The sequence below is a fragment of the Alligator mississippiensis genome, chromosome 4 (genome assembly GCF_030867095.1).
Source record: "Alligator mississippiensis isolate rAllMis1 chromosome 4, rAllMis1, whole genome shotgun sequence".
NCBI lineage: Eukaryota > Metazoa > Chordata > Crocodylia > Alligatoridae > Alligator > Alligator mississippiensis.
In genome coordinates this window covers 189,314,000-189,337,623 of record NC_081827.1, presented here as the reverse complement: position 1 = coordinate 189,337,623, position 23,624 = coordinate 189,314,000, and the positions used below count along the sequence as shown (strand labels likewise).

Sequence of the window (23,624 nt, the reverse complement as noted above, 5' to 3'; positions counted from 1 at the left end):
AAAGGCACAGGTTGGCCACCAATACCCTCCCCTGCCCTTGCTTGCTTTGCTACAGGATGCCCTGGCTGAACTCTGCCCCTACTTCCCCTCCCTGCAATCTGTCCCAGAAGCAAAGCCTCAAATATGGCTGACAGGGCCTAGCACATGCTCTGCCCAAATATCCCTGTGCAAAGAGGCCAAGCACAGGTGAATGTCAGCTCTGGAAGCAAATGGGCAAGGGAAGGGATAGGATGCTGCTTATGAGAGTTGCCACAGCACTGGGGATGAGCAGGCAGGAGCCAAGCCTGGGGCCCAAGGGTTTCAGCTAGTTTACCTGGCCCACAGCTACATGCTCCCATTCAGGGGGTGGCTGTGTGACTACAAGCAATGGCCACAGGGGAAGCAGGATAACCAGCCTGGCCTCAGCTCTCTATAAGCAAAGCTCAGGAGTAAGCAGGCTGGGCAATGCAGGGCAGTTAGCCACAACCTCCCCTCCCCTCAAGTCCCATGCTCCGACTGACCTGCTTTCCTTTTGCCTGCCCAGCTACAAAGCAGCCTACCTCCGGGGTTCAAGGCTTGGCTGTTCCATCTAGCTCAAGTACGCCCACCTAGCAGCCACGAGCCTGTTCTTCCCCACCCAGCTCCTACAGACAGTGCCCCTCTGACACTGTGCCCTTACCTGAGGATGCACGGACAGGCCCAGGCCTCTCTTGTCTGCTATGATAATGGTTATAATGGTCTTCAGAATGGTGGCAAAGAAGGTGTTGATGCCAAACACAAGGGCACAGAGCTCCTTGGAGAGGGAGGTGGCAATCTGGGATCTTGTACGAGAGACAGAGAGATGGGGGGGAGGGGGCAGAACATTAATTCAGCTGATTCAGGCAAAGGAGCTCTCATAAAAATACTCACCAACTTTCACCCTGGCCAAGCTGAGGCTGCATGGCCTAGTGAAGCGCCCTGGAATATCCCATTTTCTGTTCTGAGTACTGAGCCCCTTCTGATTTGCTGGAGGGCTAGGCTCACACCTGTCTGACCGCGTAAGTGGAAACTGTTCCCCCTGGTACGTAAAGGGACTGATGCTCACCCCCTGCACCAGCCAGCCTTCCTGGCACTGATGCTAACACGGAACATGTGATGCTAACAGCACCCCCCTGGTTTAAATATAGAGTGCTCTGTTGGAAAACCTGGTCTGTACTTGCTGTTTCAGCCCTGCCTTTTCCCAGGAGGCCAAGTCCCTAAGTATGGCTCGAGTGCTCTCTCTCTGTACTCCAAGACTGCCCTTCAGGCAGCATTTAAGATGCTTACATGCTAACCAAAACCAGTTGCAGCCAGGATAATGCAACTGTGCCCATGTTACCAGTCAGGGGAGCCAGCCTACGATGGCCAGAGCAGAAATCTCCAAGCAGGAGGTACTCACATTGCTAAGGGAACCAGGAACTGATAGGAGCCCCTGAACAGCACATATGCTACATAGCACAGCCAGATGTTACTGGTGGAGGTCATCAGCAGAAGAAGCCCTGCCTGGACTGCTGTCACAGTCCCAATCACCAGCTCCGACCACAGCTTCCAGCGGATCTTCACAAAGCCAGCAGCAAAGGATGCAATGGCACCTAGGAAGACAAGGCAGAGTAATGCTGCACTGCCCAGACACAGTGGCACCTGACTGCTGAGTGTCTTGCCTAGCCCTACCCTTTGCCCTGGGGTGTTTCAAAGGATAACCAATGCTGGAGTCACTAGCAGAGAGCCAGAGATAACACAGCCTGGCTCAAACAGCAGCCAAAATGCACCACTGTGCACTAGTATAACCAGCTTATCCTGCAGCATAAGCAGCTCTCTGCCCTTAAAAGCACAATGTCAAGGTACATTTGTAATGGGTCTCACCTAGCAACCCTGCCCTATTCAGGGGTTACCATGGCAGGGCCACCAAGCTCTGCCTTTAAAATGTAACTGTGTTTAGCTGGCAGCTGCAGGCAACAGCCTTTGACAGTGGAGGCAGGACAAATGCTGAGCTGCTTGCTGACTCTCTTGCAGGCACTTTCAGGGCAAAAGCCTGCTGAGTCCAGCCTGGCAACATGATTACCAAGAGTCAAGAGCCACAAAGACTACGAAGCCAGCAGCTTTCCCCTCAAAGAATCCCTGGATAGAGGTGTAGTGGCAGAGGACTCTTCCTCAGATAAGTGCTTCTTCCTGCCTGCCACTGTGCCTGGCTCAGGTCAGCTACACCTCCCCACAAAATGATCCCCAAACCCTGACAACAGATGGGGTTGAGTTACTGACTGTGGTGCATGGCAGCATAGGCCCCAAGCTACTGGGCATGTCCAGTCTGGTCGAATGCAAGGAGCTAGAGATCTCTCAAACTGCCCAATGAAATGGAACAGGGAGTTTAGTGTTCCTGCAAACGGGGGCTAATGTGACCCGGGTGCAGGCTGTGTGAGCTGCCACACTGCTGGGATCTTTCATCTTAGTGCAGGATAGTGGCACTTGTTTCACTACAGGGGAGGATTTCAAAGCCACCTACTTAACCTGGTGCAAAGCCCTTGTATGACTATCCAGATCCATGGGCTGACAGGTGCCCATGACTACAACTATATGATTATGACAGAAACAGGTTTAAAATGAGGCTCATTTCAGCTTTGCTTGAATCAATTCAGAAAGGACCAGGGGAAGCTGAACTGTGCCATTCTTAAACCACTCTTCTCCCAGGGGAAGGCCCTCACTCTGCCACTGCTCCTAGGGCCTCACCTCTGCCATTCAGATCTGAGACCTGTCGGAGGTGGGTCTGCTGCAGTGCTGAGTTGTGACACTTGGTGCAATGGCTCAGGAAAGGAAGCCAGGCTTCTGTCCAGATGGGAACTAATCTGGGCTTCTGGGCTTTGTCAGAGCACAGGGAGGCTGCTGCAACAGATTCCTGAGGGATTAGAGCCCAGGGCAGGACTGGCCACTTGGGGATGCACTTCCCAATGCCCTCCCCACAGGCCCCTCCAAAGACAACTCTTCTGCTGATGGACTGCACTTCAGGTAGCTCAGATGGAGACAACCTGCTGTTGCTTGGAGCAGGAGAAGGACAACAGAAAAGCCTGGAAGCCAAGAGGTGTACGTACCAAGTAATGTTGAGGCAGCATCCACCCCGCCATTGTAGACTTTCCGGTTATCTTTGGCTGGATAAACAACCTCCCACAAAATCTGCACGTAATACAGCATCAGGTAGTAGCCGGCAGAGTTGAATATCCACCAGAATGACCAAAGCCGCAGCTGGGGCTGCCGGACAATGGTCCTCAGCTCCCGCAGCATGCGGCAGAGGGCAGCATCACGCCAGCGGGAAGGCAGGCATGTGGTGTGCTTGTAGTTATCTGGGTGCATCTTGTCCAGCTCCGAAGGAGAAGTGCCATTGCACACTGGCTCAGCCCTGTTGAAGAAGAGACTCCGCCTAGGCCGCTCCAGGAACAGTGTTATGAAGAGCCCGAACACCGTGAAGCCCAGGGAGATATAGTTCAGTGTAATGAAGGGCACACCACCAACCGTGACACACAGCTGCCCAAGCACTGAGCTGGTGAAGACACCCATCAACACAGCAGACCTGGAGTAGCTAGCCATGCGCTGATAGAGTGACGGGGTGACCAGAGAGAAAATGTAAGAAGAATAGGCCACGCGGGCTGCCATGGTGATGCTATAGAATAACTCCATGAATTGCATGGCGAGGATGCTGGTGCCGAAGATCAGGATCAGCCAAATGGAGATGTAGCTCAGACTCTGGAGCATCAGCACCGGCTTGTAGCGCAGATAGTCTGTCAGCAGGAAGATGGGCACCAGCACAACCATGTAGGAATACGATAGGACTGGAGTGATCTCATTAGTCACCTGCAAGGCAACCAAGTCAGCAAGAGAGCAGCCATCATGCTGCAGAGGCACAGGGGAGGGGAGCACTGTGAGCACAGCCCTTATTACTGTGAGCACAGAGGTGCTGGCATTCGGGGGCAAGCTCTGGAGGTGGCACTCCTCCTTTAGGTTGCTGAGCCATGGCCAAAGGTCAGGCTGGTGGGAACTGTTTAACTACCTCACCTTCAGCATCCCCAGTCCTTGGATGGGTTCATCCTGCACCCTCCTGAGTACTGCTCTCAACTGACGTGCTCCTGCTACTACACCTGGAACCCAGGATGCTTCTTACCATCCATTCCAGGACCAAAACATAGCAATGTCTTCTGAATAAAGAGCACCACACCACACCATGCACAATGGTGCTATACAGCCCAGCCAAAGGGCTAGAGCATGAGCTCTGGGCTGTCTATAGAGCACACATCATATGGGATCAAGGCAGCAGCAACTGCTGACTGATGCAGGAGCTTGGCAGTCTGGGAATAAGTATTAATTATCTGCCCAAATGGTTGTCAGGGAGCTACTGTACTTGAAATCCAAGGCACCAACAGACAGAACACACCTTGTCGGCCTGAAAATGAAGACTGATGTGGTGCTGACTACAAAGACAGCCTGAAAACACCAGTCAGACCTGAAAAGCCGGGGCCAGTCCCTGGGGACACAAATACTTCACAGCCCAGCTCACACACCACACCCCCCAGCTTCCCCACCTCCTTCAGACTCTGGCAGCAGGAAGAAGACAGGAGGGACAGCAAGACAGCACTCCCCATAGGGCAGAGCAACACAGTGGCTCTGGGGCAGTGATGGGATGGCTCAGCTCATGCCAAAAGCTCTGGGGAGCCCCATACCTTCTGCACTACCTGCCTGTCTCTATAGTAGGCCATTAGCACACCTCCCTCTCTGCCTACCACCACCAGATCAAGCCTCTGCCTCCCAGCACTGCCATCATCCTTGACAGCAATGGCCCCAGAGAAAGTACCAGACTCCCTCTCTGCATGGGGATGTGAGCAAAGGTCATGGCCTTCCAGCCAGGCTCCTGCCACTCTGCCCCAGTTTGGCAGTCAGGAAGGCCCAAGCACTTTCCCTGCTCATCAGGTACAGGTTGCTCCGGGGCCCCAAAGAACCCTGCACTCCACAAATATCCTTGAACTTATGTGCCTCAATCACTCTCCCCCTGCTCGCTGCTCCCTTCCAAGGCCCCATGCCACACTCTGTGTGGGATGCAAGCTTGTGCTACTGCAGACCGCGCTACAGCACAAGTGTCCCAGTATCTGTTTGTACACAGAAACCCACTGCCCACCCACGCACTTGTCTGTACAGGCCTGGGGAGAAGAACTCGAGGCCTCAGACCTTTGAGTAGTCTGGTAAGAAGGGAAAAGACATATATAACCATGGCCTTTGGGACCTCAGCAGAGCAGCACACAAGTCATAACTACCTAATGATCATGAATGAGCCTTCTTAATAAAATCCCTTATCCTGGAGGAATTCAACAGCCATCTTGGTGCTTGGCACAGGACTCAACTAAGCTCCAGGCAGCTGCTTTTGCTTAGGACTCTGTGTTCCCAAGCCCCGGAAGTCAGGCAGTCCCAGGCTCAGCTCTGCCCTAGCACAGCAAGTAGCAAAGACCCGTTCACATAGCTGAGGCATGAAGTGTAATCAACTTAACCTCCACAGTGCAAAACCTATGCTCCTTCTCACAGCCGCAGGCACAGCCAATAGTCAGAGCACTGTTATGCCTCCCCTTCAGGGGCGGAGATTGCCTGTCTTGCAAGTTACACACACCACAGCAGTGACAAGACATTGTATTCCTGCCAGGCAAGCCCTTGTAGGCCCTGTAGCCTGGAGAAACACCACTGTCTCTTTGAAGTATTCAGTGATGGCAAGAGTTTTGGAAAAGTACAAACTGGGAAATACTTAAATCAAAACACTTAAGAACATCAGAACTGCTATTTGCTGCTATTTGCAAACCATAGGTCCATCTTGGCCAAGGGAATGGATCATCAGGAGGAAGAGGATGAAAAAAAAAAGTCCCAGATTTGAGCTGTGCAGCAGAGATCATCAGGGGTTAAGCTAACTGTCTGCAGACACTCCACCTGTGAGACTGCATAAAAGAATTCCTGTCGAGAGAAACTGAGGTCAACTGATGTGACTGGACTTATTGGCTTCCTGCAAAGAACACATCCAGAACATACGCTGAGCAGCTGCCCATCAGTTAAACATATAGAATAGGACTGCAGTGACTCCTTGGCCCTGGCTCCGTTATTTGCTGGTTCCAAAACACCTTGTGTCTGTGGCAGAAACTCCACCTTTGGTGCCCCTCTCCAGAGACCTGTCTCCACCAGCCTGAGAGGCTGGTGTTGAATCCCTCAGGGCGGGGATCTCCCTCCTTGTCTGCATGACAAAAGCCTGGGGCCTGAATGCTCTGGTCACCTGGGCAGGGGGAAAAGCCCGGCCCTGCGCAGGGGCCCAGGTAGCCAGGGATGCTTGGTAGATTGGTTGACTTGTGGCCAGTACTGGCAGCTTCGATTGGATTGGGCTGCTGAGGTCAGAGAGGTTATTTAAAGGCCCGGGCCAGGAAGAAGGCAGCCATTAGCCACGCGGTCATCCAGGTGAATCTGAAACTGGGAGAGGAGCTTCACCATCTAAAACTGGCTCTCTCCTCATCACTGCATGCTCCAAGAGTGGCCTGCCTCCAGAGGAAACTCCAACCACCTCTGGATGATGCGTGTGAGTAAGCTGCTCGAGGTCAGACTAGATATTTAGCTACAGTAACTCAGATGCGTGTTTAAACAGCTACCTCAGCCACCCTGGTTTGCTCTATGGGATTCCTCTGATATTCCTCTGAGATTTCCATGATATTGCTCTAGGTACCTTTTACCCTGTTTCCACCCTACCCCCTATAATCAATAAATTTCTCCTTTGTGACCGGTGTGGGAGACTTATTGAGGGGTGGGTCTAAATTATGCCGAGGAGGCCCCTTAGGTCTGCGGACTAAGGGAGACTTTCCTAATAAGCCCCTGACTTGGGGAAGTGCCCCAAGTGCTGGTATTGGGTCTAGTACCCATTGGATGATCAGGCCTGTGTTCTCCAAGGTGTGCAGAGCCAGAATTGAGTCCAGAGCCTTGGATGGTGGCAGCGGGAACCCCAGGCTAGCGGGTGTGATCCAGGGAAGGGGTTGGCCAGATGTGAGGCACCCCAAGGGAGGCACTAGGAGCCTGGAAGGTGGGCGGGCGCAGGGAGGTGGGCGGCTCAACGCAGAAGCGCCCCCTACTGGCCCGCCACAGTGTCACTCATCCCAGAGTGGATGTTGAAAGGGAAGGCAAACACGGCTTTTTCCACTGTTTTCCTGCTGCTTCCAGCATTTATGGTCTAGGAATTTCTGATTCAGACACTGTGCCCCAACTCTCATGCTCAATAACTACTGATGCACTTTTCCTCCAAGAATCTGTCCAATCCCTTGTTGTTTGGACAGATCTGTTTTGCATTTCAAAACATGCATTTTGAAAATAAACATTTAATGGAAAGGGTTAACCCAAAAATCAGTTGTTGTTGTTTTGTGCTGCAGTGTTTTGTTTGACCCCTCAAAACATTTTTTTTCTTTTTCTTCTTTTGTTTCACCAAAAGCCAAGTCTTGTTTGTTCTGGGCTAACTTGATGCCCCTGCTGTTTCAGCCACTCCTGTGGATCTCTGTACCTCCCATTTGTGGGGGGCCGGCTGTACAGCCAAGGGGAGGCCACATGCTCCGTTGGTGTGGTTTCAGATGGGGGCAGCCCCTCTGCCTAAGCTCATTCCCTTGCATAGGTGTAAGCGATGGTTATTGGATATTTGCCAGGGGGAACCATGGATGCAGCAAAGCCCAGAACAGCTTTCCCTGATTAACCCTGGTCAGCACAGTTCAGCTTCAGAGAAGGAGCTTGGAGCAAAATGAAAAGGGTTCCTCAAGCCAGCAGAGAGACAGCATAAGGCAGGGGGACCCTTTCCTTCCCAGCTCTGCCAACAAACAGGAACAGCAAATCCTCATGCGTAGGAGGTAGTCGAGTTTTGTGGCCAATGTGGGCAAGGTGCGCCACAACCCTCCTTGAGGGCCACTCCGCCTCCTGCCCCGACTCCCAGGTGTACCTGATAGTGTGTGCCCTGAGGTGCCAGAATGGAAATGCCTGGGGTCATGTGCCATGTAGCAGCTTCCTGTGCCACACACCAGCCTGCTCTGTGGAATCCATGCTCCATCTCAGGCCTTGAATACCACAGTGACCACACGCAGCACCTAGCACAACGGGGCCTGGCTCCTTCAGGGGCCTCAACCACTGCACCTGCACACCAGGTGACAAAAGTCTTCTGTCTTCACTGCTCAAATGCCAACTCCCAGCCTTTGCACCAGAGCCAGTTACACAGCTTGATTCTGGCACAGTGGAAGGTGAAGCATGTTTGTAGTGCAAATACAGACATGCTGTAGTGCAGTTCCTGTTAGGGGTTGGGGCCTGGGCTTTTTGCAGAGACAGGAAAACCCCAGCCCCTGGGTCTGACTTCACAAGCACATGCAGTTTGTTTCCATGCAGACAGTGCACTCCCTGCTACACGTGTCCAGGCTTACCACTGCAAGGCACTATGGCTGCTGCTACCCACAGCTGCACTGTGGATTACTCTGCCAGATATGCCTCATAAGAGGCAACAACTGCTTCCCAAACATAGCCCAGAGCTATTTAAGAACACTCTGAATGCCGCACACGGACACCAGCAGCTACAGCACAGGCATATGAAGACAAAACCTCTCCTGGGCATAGCTCCCAGCTAGGGTGCCCTGCCGAGCTCATCTCTACTCCCCAAGCAATGGAGAATGTAGGGCAGGAAGCACAAGTGGGTATGAGGCAAAAGGAAGCAGCACTGAGTTCCTTCCCTCTGCCCCTCAGCAAGGCAGCATGATCTGGCTTTGCTTGGCCATGCTTACTCAGGAATGGATTCCTCAGCCAGCCAGCTGGCCGGCACTCAGATCTGCTGCGCAGCTGGCATCTGAGAAACGTTTAGTGTCTTTCTGGCACACTGCAACCTAGGTTGAGTCCCACTCCAATTGAGGTGCTCTGCCTAAGTCTGTCAGAGCAACCATTCCAGGCTTGCCCCCCTGAGGCTGGCAACATATCCCCCTAGCCTCCCACTTTTACTCCAATGGCTCCCTTCTCTGCTGTGATTTGATCCCACAGAGCAGGTTGGGCTGTAGCTCTGACCAAAATGAGAAGCATCATGGTCCACCTCTAGCTGGAATGAGGTCTGGAGAAATTATTCCATCTCCTGAGCACAGAAGGGGTTAACTAAAACTTCTGGCTTTAACAAAAGTACTTCATAAAAAGAGATTAGCTATTTTGGGGGGAGGTTGCATGAACATTCTCTGCTCCCCCCCCCAAAAAAGCATAAAGCAAACTGCTGACGCAGGATACTGCAGCTGGCAGCTCTAAACTTTGATTTCTTGGGACTGCCTGCGTGCCGTGTGACTGCTGCAGCTGACCTCAGGCTGGGAACATCACTGAACAAATGCAGCAAGGAGCATTAAAGAAATGATCCCATGTGCCACCTCTCTGCAGCCTTGTACATCAGCACCTTCCGAGTCCTGCACAACCAAAACTCACTGGTTCTGGGCATCCCCTTGGGAAAGGTGATCAAGAGAAGCATGAACTGCTCAATAGTGAACTGAGTTGGGTTGGGTTTAAACAGAAACTCTTACGGGAACACAGGGAAGAGTTAATTTATGTCTCCAGGAATCTTCACTCCAAAGGATGAGGTGAGCCTGCTGGTGCTGGTCAGTGCCTTCCAAACCAAAGACAGCAGTCAAAATATGGCCTTTTGACACAAAAAGAAGTTTATGCAAGAACAGTTTTACTTTTATTCATTTTTCTGAGGGTGCCTCCCTGTAAAAATGTGACCAGCTTTGACCACAAGGGCAAAGTGGTTCAGTAGTCTCCCAGACATGGGAATTGACGTGGCCAATTGTAATGACTAGTGAAGTCTCACAAAAGGCATTTTTTTTTTTAGTTTTTAATTTGACATTTTTATTGCATCAACAAAGATGAATTTTCCCCCACAGGAATGACTCAATATATTTCTAAACCCCAAAGAAAGATAAGTGCTGCTAAACTGTGTAAGATTTCTGCCCATTCTGCTTTGCAGTTAGCTCCACTAACTGTACTGGAAATCCTCCCCCAAGCTAAACCCTTGAATAGGTGTGGAGAGGAAGGCAGGCAGGCGAGAGGCACTGCCACCTGCAGAACCTCAGGACCTGCTGCCCTGCTGAGATAAGCCAAAGCACCTTCAAGCCTCTCCCTGATGGCCCCTTTGCAGGACTTAGGGCATGTGGAATGGAGACAAAACCTTGACAGGAAGGCTAAGATGAAAGGGAACGCACAAAGCCCATTGGTGGAAGAGGAAGGAGGAAACTATTGTGTCCCTGCTGTACAAGAATTGTCCCCCACAGGAGGGACAAGGGACAAAGTCTTCTACAACACCATTTTCAAGATATAGGAGATTCCCTAGACTCGCTGTTAAACTATCAGACAGCTCATGTAGGTGCCTAAAGCTGAAGAGAAAGGAGCAGGGCAATATTTATCCTGCTAGTCTCTCTCACACAGGAAGGGCCTATGGGTCCAACCAGATATTCTGTGGGCCAGGAAAGCAAAATGAATGCGGCCCAGCACCTGCACATATACCTGGAGTTTCATCACCTGCCAAGCCCCTCTGGGCCATGGTGAGCTGCCCGAGCTCTGTTCCAGCTCCAACACATTTACACACAGGGTGCATCCCTATTGTTACACAGGGGTGATCTAAGGACTCTCCTTATCAGGACAACATACAGTCCACGTGAATACAGGCACTGTGCTTCATTTGGATCTTTGACAACTACGTGGTAGGGTGCAGAAAGTAAACTCCAAGCCTCCTCACCCCTCACCTCCTGGGACGTTTCTTTAACACCACCAGATCCTAAGAGTGGGAGGGAGGGAAAGAGGAATAATAATGACCTACTTTATGTAAAGAGGTTTGATAACCTCTTGAGAGAGGCTCCAGGGAAGCACGTGATCCTGCTCTTCTCTGTGGAGTGCTGACAGGGGTTAGGAGTGGTAGCAGTGGGGAGTATACACTGCATCCCCTCCATCCCAATGGTGGCTGTGTGGCTAATGGGCCTCCCCTTTGTCTTCACATTCTGTGTTACCCCTCACTGTAGCAGAGAAGCCTTAGTGCATCACCATACTAATTAACTGAGCCAAGTTGAGTTTTTCCCTTAGAAAGCAAGAAAGTAACTCCAGCGCCCTTGGACTGACATGGCTGTGAAAGGAACCCAGAAGCCATATCACAAGTCAGCGCAGGGTAGGCTCACACCCTGAGTCAGGCTAACAGCCTGGAGTACTTCTACTGCCCACGTGGCCTGAGACTGCTTGCACCTAGCATCTGGATCTGACATACAACAGCACCAATGGGACAGAACAGGATGAAAAGCACAGATGCCTCACTGCTACTGATGACCCCCTCCTGAGCCCAGATAGAGGTGTCCCTAAGCACAGCAGCTCCCAGCTGGATCCTTGGGGCATTCCCCCTTGGGCTGGGGAGATTCAGATGAAGAGAACAGAAAGCACTGCAGTGAAGGAGATCTGTGCCAGACTCCAACTCCTGCACCTCAGCCTCTCACTGTCCTCCTAACCCTCTTTCTGACTGCCTTCATGTGAAGGAATGGTACCCTCTCCCCCATGGTTCTCCTCTCCCTCCCACCAAGCTGGGATTCGGGATCCTACCTGGATAATGCCCACAAGTACTGAGGAGTACCAGCCACAGAATTGCTCTCCTGGGAGGATATGCTTGCAATATTCTCCTCCAAGACTATTCATGGTGGACACACAGCACCTCACACTCATTTCCAAGAGGTACTACTGCCTCTTTGCTATTCTTCTGAATGGCTGGCACAGGGTCCCTCTGGAAATGGGATAACTCAGATTCTTCCCTCAGAAGACAAGTGCAGAAGCTTCTTCATTCCTCCCCTCAGAGAGACTCCGACCTGCAGCTTGATATAGGCACCAGCACTGTCTTGGGCCCAAGGCCAGATTAATTAGTTGCCACAGCTGCCCAACCCCAACTTAGAGTATGACCCACTTCCATTCACTAGACCAAATGCCCATAATACAAAAACAATGGGAATTAAAGGCAACTTTGTATAAAGGGTACGATAGATAGGGTGCGACACCAGAAAGTGGATCTTAAACTCATCCTGGACCCACTGGTATGTGGTCCATGAGCATGATCCAGGAAAAATCACTAAGAAACCTCCCCCATGTGATTATTACAGGGATGAGGGTTTCATTTAGATTCCATCTGGCTCACCTACTCCATTTTAAACCCAAAGTCCTCTATGTCTAGGTGGTCAGAGGGCTGGCCAGGTTTGGATGAGATATATTACATTTCTGGAGGTGCACCTGTAAGATCCAGGAATGCTGATGGCTCTGCTGTGGGGTGTAATGATTGTTGGGGTGGTAGAGATGTGTTGGCAGGTTTTGCATTTCTTGTCATGGCATGGTCTGGATCCATTCATTGTGTTCAGGGCTGGAGGAAGTTTGCTTCTGGTGATGAGGTTAGCAAGGTTCAATGCTTGTTTGAAGGCTAGGATGGGCAGTTCTGGGAAGATCTCTTTAAGAATAGGGTCTCCTTCTAGTATGGGCTGCAATTGTTTGAGGATTTTCTGTATGGGTTTGAGGGAGGGGTGATATGTCACAACCAGCGGTCATTACACCCCACAGCAGAGCCATCAGCATTTCTGGATCTTACAGCTGCACCTCCAGAAATGTAATATATCTCATCCAAAGCACCAAATGCCTTGATGGAAAATACGTAGGAGAGACCAAACAACAACTGCGTACCAAAATGAATGCACACTGGAAATCTATTAAAGACAAGAATACCCAATTACCGGTGGGGGCACATTTCTCACAAGAAAACCACTCTCTCTCCAGTCTCTCAGTTTTAATCCTCAAAGGGAATTTACAAAACATTTTCCACAGACAAGCCTATAAACTTCACTTCACCAACCTCCTGGATACAAAATATCATGGACTAAATATAGACATTGGATTTATGACACATTATAACCTGCCTAACATCCGACTTCCCAGGTACCTCTCCACTATTTACCTGCTACATTCATGCCCCTTCTCTCTCCCCACCCCCCACTCAGCCTGTCTCTCACCAATTGACTCCTCAATCTACATCTTCACTAACTGCCTGTCTTGCATGCGTACCAGCCCAGCCTCTGGCTTCTTTTTCATTCCATCTAGGAAGAGCACACACCAACTGCAGAGGCTTCCTCAGCCTGACACAGGGTATTTAAACTCGAAAGCTTGCTAAAAATTTTTTTTCCAACCATTTAAGTTGGTCTAATAAAAGATATCAGATTTACCCAAAGAACCTGGTCTCCTTATGCTTTATATGGCTTCTCCATTTATCAAGGGAAAAATCTGACAGTGTAGCCTCTGTGGAACCTGGGAATGGAGCATACAGGCCAATGCGGTAGCATGACACCATGCAGCGTTCTGCCTAGCACAAAGTGCAGTGACACAGGATGGGAGGCTGTTGGGGAAGAAAAACCTACAGTACAGCAATTGCTGTAGGATAGGGGTGGGCAAATGCGGCCTGCGAGCCAGATGCAGCCCGCCAGGCCATTCTATCTGGCCTGCAGGGCCCCTGAAATAATTAGAAAATTAATATTTATCTGCCCCTGACTTCCTGTTATGCGGCCCTCGATGGCTTGCCAAAACTCAGTAAATGGCCCTCCACCCAAAATAATTGCCTGGCCCTGCTGTAGGAGCTCTTTAGCTCGGGAGTCGGGGGGGAGATAGCTTGGATTGGCAAACAGAGGGGACAAAGAACTTCAGCCACTCACTTGGACCTGATGCAGGCACTACTGCTGCTTGAGAAGAGCACTGCCCAGTTGTTTAAAAGAATAAACACATATCAGGCAAAAATATGCAAGTGCCAGTCACTGGCTTACAGTGCAGCAGTGGACAGATGCAGAGAGCATGCCTGTTCTGGATAAGAGAGGCATCACTGGCTTTCTGTGCCCAACTTGACTCTGGTGTTGTTTCACCTGCCATTTCACAGTGGCTGGTGAAGCAGCAGGTTCCCCAATCCTGACAGATATACACCATTTAGTTCACTTCACCCCAGCCAGCTTGTCTCTGGTGTCTGAGCCTTCCCTGCTCCTTTTGCAGAGGGTACCTCCTGGACTGTTTTTTATTACTAGCAGGAAGCAGTTCCATTGCATCCAACTCATTGCTTCACCTTACAACTTACTATGCTCCCATTCACCAAGAAAATACTTTGTTTTAATCCCAGAGTTAGCAGGGTTGGGACCCTTATTTGTCCAGAAGATATTCGGAAAACGGAGCTCTCCAGAGCTCAAGTAACTGCTTCATTACAGGGACAAACACTGAATACAGGCATCTGGCAAACTCACCTCTACCCTTGTGAAATTCTTATCAGCTCCCAACAAGTATGGGGTGATGAAGCTCTCTCCAGGTCTGAGCTGGGTCATGAAGCCATAAAAGCAGAGGTAAAATACTTGGAGTTTCCAGCGCTGATTTGGTGCTGGCTCCACTGGTTGTTTTGTCGAGCCCTCATCTTCTGTAGACATGGCTCTGTCTCCCTATTCCAGTAACTGAATGTGAAAGTCTTTTTCCGGGAGGCTGTTAGACAGGCTGAGCCTCTGTGGGGCTGGTCTCTTACTTACTTGCTGTACATAGTCTCCAACACATAGATGCCTGAGCTGTAGGAATTTCTGTGGATAAAGCAGAATTTGGCAACAGATCAAATTCCTCTACAAAACAACTGCAAATAAATACCCACTACTTTCTCCCTCAGATGCATTCTTGTTGCGCATTAGCTTTCACTTATCACTGCAAAGTTGTAGCATTTCCTTTTCAGATACAGGAACCACATTTTGGAAAGATAGGTGTTTTAAGCAAAACACATCTCAAACCCCAGTAAGTCTATCTTACCAGGGTTGGATTTTTACTTCTCTTTACTTTTCAGCAAATTCCTGAACACCCCAACCTCGCCAATCTAAAAGTTGGTTGACTTGTTTTGGAAGTGAATTTTCACTTCCTCAAGTTACTACTTCATTTTATTGCAAGCAAAGGGGCTTCTGCCAGAAGAAAATAAATGTTATAGACACTTACAGTCCCACAGAACTAACTAAATAAATGGTACATCAGCTTAACAAACTCCCCGAAGCCACTCTGACCCCCTTTCCCATGCCCTGTGCTCCTGTCCTGATCTGTTGATCTGCTTTCTGCTCTCTCTCCTACCCCTTTATTCTCTGCTCCCTCTCAGTTGGCTGCATGCCACACAGAGGCTGCCTGTGCCATTTGTGCTGCAGGTTGGCTACCTCTGTCCTAAAGGACTATAAAGATCCTATTTTTTTCTGCTTTAGGCTGGTTCTAATTGCAGTCCATCAAAATAGACCTCACAACAGTCCCAATAAGACAGCTAGAGGTATTTAGCCATGTTAGTCTGAAGGCAAACCAAGGTAAGGCAGGGTGGCACCTTAGAAACTAAATGGTTCAGAGAGGCATGTAACTCAGCTAAACCCAGTTTGAGGGAGGAAAGATGACGAGGGAATCGAGAGCAAGTTTAACAGGCCCTTTTATTTCCAGTGAGTTTGGCAGCTGGAGCAGTAGGCAAGCACAATAAATAATAGGATTTGACAGGTCACAGAGTAGACTGTGAAACCCAGCTAAAAGTTAATTTGTATGTATGAAATAGATCTATCTATGTTACATATTAGCTGTAAAGCAAAAGGGACTTTAGACGGTCACCCACACTCTGACAAGAGTTAAAACATTCCTCCACTCCCTAGTATATATTTGACACACAAGAACTGTATTAGACGAAAATTAGAGTTGCAAAATCTAAAGTTAGGAAGTGCCAGATTTCAGGTGTCTTATGTGACCTTAATTCAGCACCCTTGCATATGTGCCTTATGACTGTCTTTAATTACATGATCTCATGCTATTTCTTGCTCCGGACACTGCTTCATTGAGTACACTGAATGGTCTTGCTCTAGGGCTGAATTAGACTTGTGTACTGAAGACTGTCATCTGGGGGAAACCCATCTCATTTGTTGTAGAAATAGAAGGTGACTAATTAGAGAGATAAGAGATTTCAGGAAAAGACAGGATTGTATCATGGTTGAGCACTGCCCTGAAGAACCTGATTCTATCCCCACTGTTGCTACAGAGTGTGCGAGATGCTGGGCAAATCACTTAAAGCAATTTTTTCTCAGGAGGTCACTAACTCTGCATTCCTCACTGTCTGGCTGTCAAATCTGAGACCCAAGAATTTGAGTGGTAGAAAAGCTGAACATTCACTGCAACTGCTTAAAGCAGTGGGAACTTTTTACATGCAAACTTCTATACGCTGTTGTCCACTTGCATGCACATCAGATAAGTGCATAATTCACTTAACTGCATAACACAATGCCAATCCTAATTGTTGCCTGTTCCTTAAATTACAGCAAGTGCTGGTTATCTGCATATGGGCGAATAAACCACTTAAGTGTATGGCATCTTTCAATCCCATTGTCCACAGTAGTTACTAACTGTACTCTGGTTAACTGTGCCAGAAACAGTGAAAGGGAAGAAGCTGTGAAAGTGCAGCTATTAGAACCCTTGAAAATGATGGGAGCTGGCTACTTTCATGAACTCTAATACCAGAGAAGCAAGGGGGCAGTGTATTTATAATGCACGTTGTTTATATTTAATTTGGATAAGTGCATACTCTGGTAAGAACAAAGCCCTCCTTCAGCCCAGGGGCTATGCACTTAAACGGAGTACACTATCTAACACCACATATTCTGAAAAATCAGGTCATAGTCATCTCAAATTGGGCACCCAGAATAAGTGGCTCTTTCTGACTACAATTTCTTTTTCTCTCTACAAGCTCCCTACCTATAAAAACAAAGATAAAACCACACCCCCACGTCACGCGGGTGTGAAAATAAATTGTGAAAATAAATTCAGGAACATCTGCAAAGTGATGAGCAGCATTGAGAACAGAGCAGCACTGCCCTGAGAAAATGTAACAAGTCTCCAGAGCAGGGTTTGGATAGGGAGCAGTAAGTACAGCACTGGGGACACACTGAACAGGGAGGGGAAAGCAAAACATCGAACAGCTAATCATTCAGGGAGCACTGTCCGAACTGCGCACCGAGTAAGGCAGGATTCTAGGGAAATCATATGAAACTGTATAATTAAAGCAAGTTTCATAATGCATGTGCCCAAAGAGCTCAATATAAAGTTCCACAACCTGAAATCTGGCACGCCCCAACTTTGCCATTCAAATGAAGTCCTTTTAGTTTGAGCTTTTCCATGTATTTCAAAAATGCAAAATGAAAACACAAGAAATCCTAACGTGTCTTTGTGCCTTCAGCAGGGTTATAATCTTATGACTGACCACAGACCTCTGCTACTTGGGCTAACAGAATAACTGATAGCAGTCCTTTTGGTGGACCTGCACAAGAGTGGGGGAATCAGACACATACCCAGTGCGAGATGGCTTCACAGGCATCTGCTAACAGCACAGGAATGGTGAGACTTGGGGACACTGCATTCAATTCAGGCTCTGGAAGGGAGTGACTTTATAGGGCACAAACTCCTCTGCCCCATGTCCTCCAACCTCTTCCTGCCTAGTTCTCTCTTCTTCACTCCTGCCTCTTTGTGCCAGTCTTTCTCTCTAGCTAGCCAGTCCTCCCTCTCCTTATCCAACTGTCTTCTTATCACCTCTTCTATACCCCCCACTGCCTTTCCCTTCCTCCATGCCAGCTTCAGTTTCCCTTTCTTTTCCCCCACTGATAGAAAAGGACTGGATGCTTCCCCACCACCCCAAACAGGCACCTTATTCCAATGGACTCCATGACCCAGGTCCAACTCTTGTCTTCTCTGTGTTTAATCAAGTAGCTTCCTTGTCCATAGTGCCTGGGCAACAACAGGTGAGGCAGGCACTGACAGCACAAGACAGAAAAACTTCCTGCTACCTGTTTAAGTGCCTTGACCTGCACCCAGCACAGCAGGCAGCATCCCAGAGTAGCAACGGCAGGGAATACTCTGCATAATCCAAGCTGAAGCATGTCCAGAGCAGATACAATGCTCAGAGAATTCAACTGCTGGAATACTGCTGTTTCTACATGCAAATTAGTTTCTCAAAGGCTGGTAACCAGGCCTGGTTTGAGAAGATTTTCACAGGGATGGCAACAGGCACAGTCCTAACACAAACGTGTTCCCATCCAAATTTCAAATCTCTGCTCCAGATCCTTTGGGTGGTAGAGTTTCTCAAAGCAAAGGCAAACGTGATTTAACACAGACACAATACCTTGTTTCCTGGCCTTGTTCTCAGAGATAGCTTTTGGGAAAACTTTCTAGAAAAAAGAAAATCAGCCAGTGGGGCAGGCAGATGGACAAAATTTCAGTGCAAACAGCTAAAGTCTGGAACAATTACAAGCACTTAAAAACAGGATCTTATAACAGGAAATGTTGGGCAATGTTAACAACAAGCAGCGCCAGAAGCCGTGCCTAGACCAGACTATGCTTGTTGAAGTGCATAGTCCCTGGACTGATAAAAGGCTGTAAACTCCCCTGGAGCATGCATTTATCCGATTAACAGGTTTATCTGAAATTAACAATTAATTACTTGTTTACATTAAGAAAAAAAGGGCTCTCAAGCTATTAGAAACTGAAAAATGAAAGGAGTTTCTTCTGTATCTTCTCATTGAACAGTTCATTTTATATATACCTGCCAAATAGCTGCTCAGAGCACTACAGTCTAGTCTAAGGAAGCTCAGGGGCAGACACACGTATTCTGTGATGGGACTCTAGTTTCAGAGGGACCAAAGAGTACTTTATCTTTTCAGACCCTGCAATTTCAAAAACCCTTCAGTCCCAGTTCAAACACAATTATATTAGCAGCTGAGAATGAACCTGCTGTCTCATAAGCAGAAACTCATCCATGTAACACCAGCTGTCAGGGGCCGTTTGCTCAATTGTGCAGGGACAGCACTCCAGGACTACAGCATGAGCCTCAATAGTATGAAATCATATCTTTAAAGCATGTTTCATAATACGTGTCCAAAGAGCCCAATATAAAGCTTGCTCCCTGCCCCCATTTCTAACCAAAAGTACAACAGTAAGATCAAGTCCTTAAGAGGACCCCCCACTCCCTTTCCTAGTTTGCCCTTCTATGATTCAAGATCTTTTATTTGAGTGCATTTGAGAGAGATGTCCTCTGAAAAGTCATCGTGCATCTCTCAGAGTAATTAGGAGGAAAACCTGGGCACATTTCAGCCTACCACTGCCTACATGCAAGAGCCAAGGTTTATCCTCACTGCAAAAATAATGCTGTTTTTTAACACGAGGTGAACAACCTGTGCCTGCTATCCTCAGTTAAAAAAAAAAACTTCAAGGTCACTGCGAGGTGTGGGCACAAGGTTGATACTTGTGAGTTTACCAGGCAGTAGAATATACATACTGCGCTGCCACCAAGATTTGCCCTGCCAATAACTGACGTGTTAGTTACCCCAGGGTGAAAAATGAAAAAGACCACTCTCCAATAAGCTCGTCTTCATATCCACCTCCACATTCAAAGGATGCACAAAAGGCCTTGACACAGAACCGTGAGAAATCCCTCCCAAAGCCCTAACCTCCCTACTGGAGGGTCTGGCCCTGAAGTTTAGATAAGATCCTTGTTCTTTCATAGAGCAACTGTAAAAACATTCAATGACAACGAAGAAAAAATTGACTGTCTTCCCATGGAGAAGCAGCACACAAAGCGAGGGCAACTGCATGCTCAAAGGTTCTGGGTACCTTCACAGAGATGGGAGGATGGTGTTGATGATGTTCCCCTGAGGCTGTCTCCTGTGCTTGCAGTCCTGGCTTGAATTTATGAGGGCCTGTAAGTGGATCTGGTTTACATGGGGATCAGATAACAGCGGGGTGGCTGTAGCATAAAGCTCTGTGCAACCTTTGCTCCTGTGGTCTGGTATTTTGTAAATATCCCAGCTTGTTTGTAGTACTTCCCATATCAAATCTCTGTGTTGATACCATGCTGTTTCCCCACAGGATATTCCTTTTACAGCAGTTACAAAGGAAAACAAAACTGTATGAAGTTTAAGTGGATACTCTGATTTCAATTTAAGGGCAGCTTTATTTTAATTTAGTTTACGCTTGGTCCTAACTGACTTAAACAAAAATCAAAATGCCCACACTACCACTTTCACTAATTGAACTAGTGCATTTGATAGTCGTAGGTTCATTTAAACAGCAGCTCTCCTTGTAGACACTCCTATAGTTCCAGGTTAAGCATGAACAGAAATGGTCTTCTTAAAATTCCTAGACTGCTCCAGAACGCATTAGCCCGGGATAAATGATGGATTCCAACACGTTGTTTCAGTGAATAGCAAGACTAACAACCTCAGCGCCAGATCAGGTGATTGCAGCCCCCCTGTACAAATAGGTGCAATGCAAGGAAGAACACCACTGGCCCATCAATCTCAGCCCTATCCAGAGTCCCACCTACACAGATAATGGGTAACTCTCAAACCCTGTCACACTCTTCCATAGGGTCACAGGAATATTCATGGAAGAAACCTGGGTGAACAAAGGAAAAAAGCAAAGGGCTGGCAGATGGCACATCTTGGAGGACTGCATTTACAATGTAAGACTAAAGTCTTCTATGCTGCAAGCAATCTTTGGCCAGTCCTAATGGCAGCCATAGCACTACTCCCGTAAATAAAATGATGGGTATATAAGCGATTGCAGGATCAGAGTTACTGCAGAACTGACAGATGAAACCATGCTGCCTGCCAGAGGCCCTAGGCTCATTTTCACTGCCACTTCAGTTCAATATATTTTTTAATTACCATTCGTCCTTTGACTAAGCACATCCAATACTTTGTGCTCAAATCACATTATACATTGACTACAGATTACTCATGCAATCCCAAATGCCCCGTGCTGCACTGAAAGGTATGAGGGAAGAGCCACCCAACAATTTGTCTCACTTATGTCCTTGTAAGATGCTCAGCCATCATAGGGATAAGCTCCACGCATCCCCCAATAGACAGGCACGTGACCTCTGCCCAAATAAACAGAAAAAAATCAGTGACAATTATCACTAGTTATTTTTCATTAAAGGGCAGACCCAGCCTTCCCAACAGGATGAAGGCCTTGCGGACAGGAACATACAACAAAGCACAGCTCCAGCCTTTCATGGGCCCACTATCAGATTGGCACTGCACAAAGCCACCAACACTCCCCAGCACAGGCAGTGCCACAGGGAGATTGAAGGCTATCCCAAGGCTGGGTAGCTCTAACTCCTCTGTTGCCTGCACTAACAGATTCCGCTTCCAAACCAGATCCCTGAGGAGCTCTCCAGGTGCAGCCCAATGACTCTGGCTGTGCTTAGATGAGATTAAGGGTCAAGTGAACAACTGTCACCTGGAGTGAAAATTCCCTGAATAATGTGAATGCAGAACAGCAAAGTATCTAATCACCCTTCATTTAGGACCTAAACCAAATGGCACTGCTGACTGGAGGTGTTAGGAAATCCTCACCTTGTGAATTCTTGACTGTACCTGCCCCAAGACAAAAGGGAGGAAGTCAGCTGACAGACACTTTATGCCACTGGAGTGATGGATAGGGCATAGAGACAGTCAACACCCAACAGGCCCTTGATGATTAAAGTGGCTAAATACAGAAGAGACCATCCTTCAGCCCCAATGCTCAAGCAGCATGCCCAGATCTGAACCTGGATCACCAAAAGCTATATTAAGGCCTCCTCTACATGAGGCATTTCATCAATTTAACCTAGGGGCTCAGGGCATTCCCCATTTTTTTTCTGGTTTTCCAATTTTCCCCATAAATCCCCAAAATTCTGCCCACTGATGCCTACAACACTCCCTGGAATACTGGAACTGTCCAGCTGCGCCATTCAAAAATCACCGTCCCCTTTCAGACGTGCTATCCAACTTTGTATAATGCCCTGCAAACTCAGCAACACAGACAGCACTCATCTCACATTCTTCAGCTAGATGAGGTTCTATGTGTAAACGTGATATCTTTTATTAGATCAACTAAATAGTTGGAAAAATTGTTCTTTGCAAGCTTTTGGGTTACAAACACCTTTCTTCAGGCTTGTACCTGAAAGCTTGCAAAGAACAGCAGTAGCACTGCACTGGAGTACTGCATCCAGTTCTGGGAGAGTTGAGGGAGTCCAAAGGAAGGCTATATGTATGATTAGAGGTCTGGAGAGCAGGCCATATGAGGAGAGGCTGAATGACCTGGGACTGTTCAGCCTGGAGAAGAGAAGACTTAGAGGGGACTTGGTGGCAGCCTATAAGTATATAAGGGTTGTACATCAGGGCCTGGGGGAACATCCATAAAATATGGCCACTGGCTGGATCCGGCCTGCAAGGCCATTCTATCTGGCCTGCAGGGCCCCTAAAAAATTTAGAAAATGAATATTTATCTGCCCTTGGTTTCCATCAAAAATGACAGGAGCCAGAGGCAGTAGGACCCAGGGGAAGCCCTGGCAGGCTCCTGCAACAGCAGGGTCCACCTGGCCTTGCCCCCCATTTAATGATAATGTCTAAATTGTATTTAAGGATCAGCTTGTTATTTTAAGGGGAGAAAAATAGCAACTTAACTGGCCTCACTCACTCACTTTGCGGGGCTGCCATTTGTAGTACCACAAAATATAAGTGAATCAAAGGGGTTGAGGGGAGCGCTGGCCACAGGGCAGGCGAGGGGCCGCTTTTCCCCATGCTCTAGACCAGCTCTTTCCCTGCTGGGGAGCAGGGGGTTAGGGCTGCGCGCTGCCCCCCCTCCCTGTACTGGCTAAGTGGCCCTCTGCTCAAACTAATTGCCCGCCCCTGTCTTAGACCAACATGGCTACAACCAACACCCTTGAATTCTTCAGGGATACGCTCAGGCACATGCAGTCACAAATCAGCTAGTCAGCCCAACTGCTGGGGGAGGCCAGTGCTGCCCACATGTAAAATATACCCCTGCAAAGAACGGCTGCAGTGAAACTACCAAAATAAATTAATTTAGCAATGTGCACAAGTCTTTGCCAGGCTGGGCCCCTTAATCCAGGCATAAGCTACCTGCCAAGCCATTTATAACTGTCCCAAAGCTAATGCATGTACCAAGTGACAACACAGTACCAGCAATGGGGGGGTGGGAGCATGAATAAAGAAATAAAAGCCACCAGCTTGAGACAGTGGAGGAAGTCCAAGGGCTCCTTCGAGTGGGAGAAGCAGAGGTGGACCCAGAGATTAAACCGATCACAGAAACTGGTAGAAATGAGCTCGGAGGCTTGTTCAAAACCATATTTGAAATAATAATAATAATACTATTATCATTAATATCCTGCCATGTCAGTGCCCAAGACGGAGGAAGCAGCCGCAGTTCCTACCCGCGCTGCCCGCCGCGGGCTCCTCAGGCCGCCCCTCCGTCCCAGCCGAGGCTGCCAGGGCACTTGCACGAGGACCAGCGGCGTGGGGAGGCTGCGCGGAAGGGACCCCTTTGGGCCTCTGGTGCGGGCTCTGCCCCGCCTTGCCCGGCCCGGGGAGCCCGCGATGTCCCCCGCCCCAGCGCCGGCCACTCACCGCGGAGCCCGCGTGTCCCGGCGCGGCGCGGCGCGGCCCAACTCGGGGGCAGCCCCTCTCCCCGCGCCGCGCCCCCTGCCGGCCGGGCTGCGC

The 23,624-nt window shown here is 48.9% G+C and overlaps 1 protein-coding gene across 3 annotated transcripts in view; it reads right to left on the bottom strand.

Moving 5' to 3' along the window:
* The window catches only part of SLC19A1 (solute carrier family 19 member 1), a 25,685-nt gene extending 2,061 nt beyond the window's left edge, over positions 1-23,624 (bottom strand). Inside the window, exons 1-5 of one of the 3 annotated variants that reach the window (XM_006271278.4) lie at positions 23,532-23,624; positions 14,331-14,651; positions 3,081-3,837; positions 1,397-1,589; positions 659-800 (exon numbers count right to left, since the gene is read on the bottom strand). In XM_006271278.4, the coding sequence (XP_006271340.1) occupies positions 659-800; positions 1,397-1,589; positions 3,081-3,837; positions 14,331-14,507 (1,269 nt within the window). In that variant the 5' untranslated portion in view covers positions 14,508-14,651; positions 23,532-23,624. Of the gene's footprint in view, positions 1-658; positions 801-1,396; positions 1,590-3,080; positions 3,838-14,330; positions 14,652-19,728; positions 19,849-23,338; positions 23,502-23,531 lie in introns of those variants that run through there. The other 2 variants (XM_019492003.2, XM_014594288.3) reach the window with 2 other exon arrangements.